Source organism: Chrysochloris asiatica, unplaced genomic scaffold (assembly GCF_000296735.1).
Source record: "Chrysochloris asiatica unplaced genomic scaffold, ChrAsi1.0 scaffold00480, whole genome shotgun sequence".
Classification (NCBI taxonomy): Eukaryota; Metazoa; Chordata; class Mammalia; order Afrosoricida; family Chrysochloridae; genus Chrysochloris; species Chrysochloris asiatica.
In genome coordinates, this window is record NW_006408998.1 from 264,294 (window position 1) to 269,378 (window position 5,085).

General features: G+C 37.1%; 1 protein-coding gene across 1 annotated transcript in view; it reads left to right on the forward strand.

Moving 5' to 3' along the window:
- TECRL (trans-2,3-enoyl-CoA reductase-like) overlaps positions 1-5,085 on the forward strand; it is a 256,411-nt gene that overhangs the window by 106,805 nt on the left and 144,521 nt on the right. The window contains exon 3 of the mRNA XM_006877321.1: positions 4,801-4,845. Within this exon, the coding sequence (XP_006877383.1) occupies positions 4,801-4,845 (45 nt within the window). The remainder of the gene's footprint in view (positions 1-4,800; positions 4,846-5,085) is intronic.

Genomic DNA, 5,085 nt, shown 5'->3' on the forward strand with positions numbered 1-5,085 from the left:
TCAGTACCGACTCGATGGCACTTAACAACAACAAGAACAAGGTAATCTTATAGTCCAGAAACAAAGGACCTAGGAGCATCAAGGGAGAAGAGCACAAGTGGGTTGCGGGAACTTTTCCAGTATAGCAGCAACACCAGAGATGGCACCTAACAACAACAACAATAATTATTAATAACATTACTTTTAGTAAGACAAAAAGCATATGGACGTTGAGAATCACACTCTTTATTTAATTATTGAGTGTCAAAACTATGGCAGTTAATGTTATACTTTTCCTTTGGATATTTTTATGCAAAGAATATCATTAAGACTCAATTATGATATGCTGTTTTTGCTGTTGCTGTTGTTGTTGTTGTTAAGTGTCACTGAGTGGATAACAGTTCATAACGACCCTGTGCACAACAGAATGAAACACTGCCAGTCCTGGGCTATCCTCACAATCATTGCTATACCTGAGCCCATTGCTGGTACTATTCCATCTCATTGGGGGTTTTCCTCTTTTTCTCTGACCCTCCAAATATGATATCCTTCTCCAGTGACTGGTACCTTCTGATAATATGTTTGAAGTATGGAAGATGTAGTTTGGTCATCCTAGCTTTTAAAGAGCACTCTGACTTTGCTTCTTCAGATACAGATCTGTTTGTTTTTCTGGTAATCCATGTTATTTTCAACATTTTCCTTTAACCCCATAACTTAAATGCATTAATTTTTCTATGGTCTTCCTTATTCACTGTCCAGCTTTTGCATATGTATGAGGTTATTGAAAATACCATGGCTTGGGTCAGGTGCACCTTAGTCCTCAAGCTGACATCTTTGCTCTTCGACACTTTAAGAAGGACTTGTACAGCAGATTTGCCTAATGCAAACTGTCTTTTGATTTCTTAACTGTTTTTCTCCCATGAGTGTTGATAGTTGATCAAAGGAAAATGAAGTCCTTGACAGTTCCAATATTTTCCCCATTTCTATGGGTGTTGTTTATTGATCCAGTGGTGAGGATTTTTGTTTTCTTTACATTGATGTGCAACCCACATGGAAGGCTTCATTCTTCTTGGATCAACTATCAACACTCAGGGAAGCAACAGTCAAGAAGTCAAACTAAATATTGCATTAGGCAAATCTGCGACACAAGATCGTTTTAAAGCCTTGAAGTGCAAAGATGTCAGTTTGAGGACTAAGGTGCACCTTTCCCAACCTATGGTGCTTTCAATAACCTCATATGCATGGGAAAGCTGAACAGTGAATAAGGAAAACCTAGAAGAATTGATGGTTTTGAGTTATGGTGTTGTTGGAGAATATTGACAGTTCCATGGGATGCCAAAAGAAGAAACAGATCTGTGTTGGAAGAAGTGCAGCCAGAGTGCTCCTTGGAGGCCAGGGTGGTCAAACATTGTCTCTCATATTTTGGACATATTATCAGGATAGACCAGTTGCTGGTAAAGGATATCATGTTTGGTATGGTTGCAGGTTATAGAAGGAGAGGAAGACCCCCAGCAAGACGGATTGGCAAAGTGGCAATATCAATGGGTTCAGGTGTGACAACAATTGTGAGGTTTGCCCAAAATTGGACATTGTTTTGTTCTGTTGTACATAGTGTCACTTTGAGTAGGTACCAACTCGTTGGTTCCTAACAACAACAATTTCACTCAATGTCATCAAGGTTCATTCTTGTTATGTGGTGGTTTGTAGCTTCATTGTTACACTTCAAGATAACATAATATACCATTGTGTGTATGTACCAAAGTTTGTTTATCCATTCTTTCATTGATGGGTAATTAGGCTGGCTCCACTTTTTGGTTTTGTAAATAGTGCTGTGATTAACATTGATGTACATACATCTAGTCTTGTTCTGGCTCATATTTCTTTTGGATATATACCAAGAAGAAGGGTTTCTGGATCAAAAGTTATTTCTATATCTTACTTTCTGAGGTAGCACATTCTGTTTTCCAGAGTGGTTTAAACATTTTACATTCCCACTAGCAATATAAGAGGGTCACATCCTGATCAGCATTTATTGCCCTCTGCTTTTTAGAACTTTGCTGTTGTTTTACATCTCTCTAATGGCTAATGATCAGGAACATTTCTTCAAAGTTTTGTTTACTTCCCAAATATCTATTTCAGTGAAGTGTCTGTTCATGTCCCATGCCTGTATTTTAACTGGGTTAATTTTCTTTATCTTGTAGAGTGTTGTTGTTTCCTATAGATTTTAAGATTTTTCCCTATACTGATAAGTAATTGCAAGATAGTTTTTTCACATTCTGTGGGCTCCCTTTTTTTTTTTATTTGTGAAATCTTCTGATGTGCATAAGTTTCTAAATTTTAGTATGTCCCAATAATCTATTTTGCCTTTTGTTTGTGCATTTCTAGCAATGTTTGATAGTCTATGTGTGCTTTGTATTAGAGCCCTCAAACTTGTCCCTATTTTTTTCATTGACGACCTTTATAATTTTGGTATTCATATTTAGGTATTTAATCCATGTTTTTGTATATCGTGTGAGATAAAGGTTTTGTTGCAATCAGTTGTATACTGATTTCCAGATTTGCCTGCACTATCTTCTCCCCATTCAATATGTACTTTGGCCCTTTGTCAAAGTTCAGTTGGCTGTATATGGATGGTTTAATTTCTGTATTCTCAATTCTGTTCCTTTGATCTATTGATCATCCATTGTACCCATACCAGGTTGTTTTGATCATGGTAACCATGTAATAAATTTTGAATAAGGAAGTGAGAATCAAGTTGTTATCAACCCATAGTGACCTTACGCACAGCAGAACGAAACACTGCCCGATCCTGGGCCAACCTCACTACTGTTGCCACTCTTGAGTCCATTGATGCTGCCACTTGGCCAATCCATCTTGTTGAGGGTCTTCATCTTTTTCTCTGACCCTCCAATTTCAAACAAAATATCCTTCTTGAGAGACTGGTCCCTCCTGACAATACGTCCAAAGTATGAGAGATGAAGTTTGGTCATCTTGGCCTCTAAGGAGCACTCTGGCTGCACTTTTTCCAAAACAGATCTGTTGGGTTTTTTTGGCAGCCCATGGCACTTTCAATATTCTCCTCCAACACCATAACTAAAAGGCATCAATTCTTCTATGGTCTTCCTTATTCACTGTCCAGCTTTTGCATATGTATGAGGTTATTGAAAATACCATGGCTTGGGTCAGGTGCACCTTAGTCTTCAAGGTGACATTTTTGCTCTTCAAAACTTTAAAAAGGACTTGTGCAGCAAATTTGCCTATTGCAATAGGTCGTTTGATTTTTTGACTGCTGCTTCTGTGAGTGTCGATAGAAGATCCAAGAAGAATGAAGACCTGGACAACTTCAATCTTTTCTCCATCAATAAGAATGTTGCTTATTGGTCCAGTGGTGAAGATTTTTGTTTTCTTGACATTGAGATGTAATCCATACATACCGAAGGCTGTGCTCTTTGATCTTCATCAGTAAATGTTTTAAGTCCTTTTCACTTTCAGCAAGCAAGGTTGTATCATCTGCATATTGCAGGTTGTTAATGAGTCTTCTTCCAATCTTGATGCCATGTTTTTCTTCATAGAACCCAGCTTCTTGGATTATTTGCTCAGCATGCAGGTTGAATCAGTATGGTGAAAGAACACAACCTTGTCACACACCTTTCTTAATTTTAAAACACTCAGTGTTCCCATGTACAGCTCGAACAACTGCTTCTTGGTCCAGTTATGGATTCCTCATGAGCACAGTTAAGTGTTCCAGAATACTCGTGCTTCTCAATGTTATTGTATATAGTTTGTCATGATCCACACAATTGAAAGGCTTTGCATAATCAATAAAGCACAGGTAACCATCTTTCTGGTATTCTCTGCTTTCAGTCAAGATCCATTGGATATCAACAATGATATCCCTCATTTCACGTCCTTTTCTGAATCTGGCTTGAACCTCTGGAAGTTCTCTGTTAATGTGTGTTTTTAGCCATTTGTGTAATACCTTTAGTAAAACGCTTCTCGCATGAGATTTCAAAGATATTGTCCAATGATTTTCGCATTCCGTTGGGTCATCTTTCTTTGAAATGGGCACAAATACAGATCTCTTCTAAACAGTCAGCCAGATAGCTGTCTTCCAAATTTCTTGGCAGAGATGATTGAGTGCCTTCTGTGCTGTCTCACTTTCTTGAAACATTTCAGTTTTTATTCCATCAATTCCTTTTGCCTTGTTCTTTGCCAATTCCTTCAATGCACCTTGGACTTCTTCCTTCAGTATCTTGGCTCTTGATCATATGTTACCTCTTGGAATAGTTAAATATTGACTATTTCCTTTTGGTGCAGTGGCTCTGTGTATTCCTTCCATCTTCTTTTGATTCTTTCTGTGTCTTTCAATAATTTTCCCAGAGAGTGCTTCAATTATGAAAGTCGAGGCTTGAATTTTTCTTCAATTCCCCCAGCTTAAGAAATGCTGAGTATGTTAAAGAAAAATTCAAATGAGATCAAAGGTTTTTTTTTGTTGTTGTTTTTTGTCTTGGATGTGCATTTATAAGATTTTCATTGAATAATGAGTTGTAAGTCACATACTTATTATGCATATATAGCCAGTAAAGATCAAGAAACAGGAAATTAACAGTATCCCTGAAACTCTTCTCTAATCCTCATCCCACCAATGTCTAAGCCCCCTAAAAATTCAATGTCACAGGTAACAATTACATATATTTCAAAACTTGTAGCCTATTTTTTGACTTATTAACATGTAATCTGTGTTACAATGGACATTAGTAGATTTGTGAAATATGTTTTCACTTCTCTGGAAATTTGAATATAATTATTTTTCTTAAATAGGTCCAAAGTGGTGCCCTTCCCAGATTGGCCTTCAACTAGAATGTGGTAAGGAACAACTTGCATTGATTTACTTATTAAAGTTTAAATCCATATTCTATAATCAATATTTAAGATCTATTTAATACTCACTAAAAAAATGTGACACTGTGGATAAGCACTGGACCATAAAGTCAGTTTGACCTGCAAAATCAGCAGTTTTAACTCACCAGTTGTACCTTGGAAACCCTATAAAGGGTTACTATAAGTCAAACCAAGTGGATGACACTTAACAACAACAAATACTAC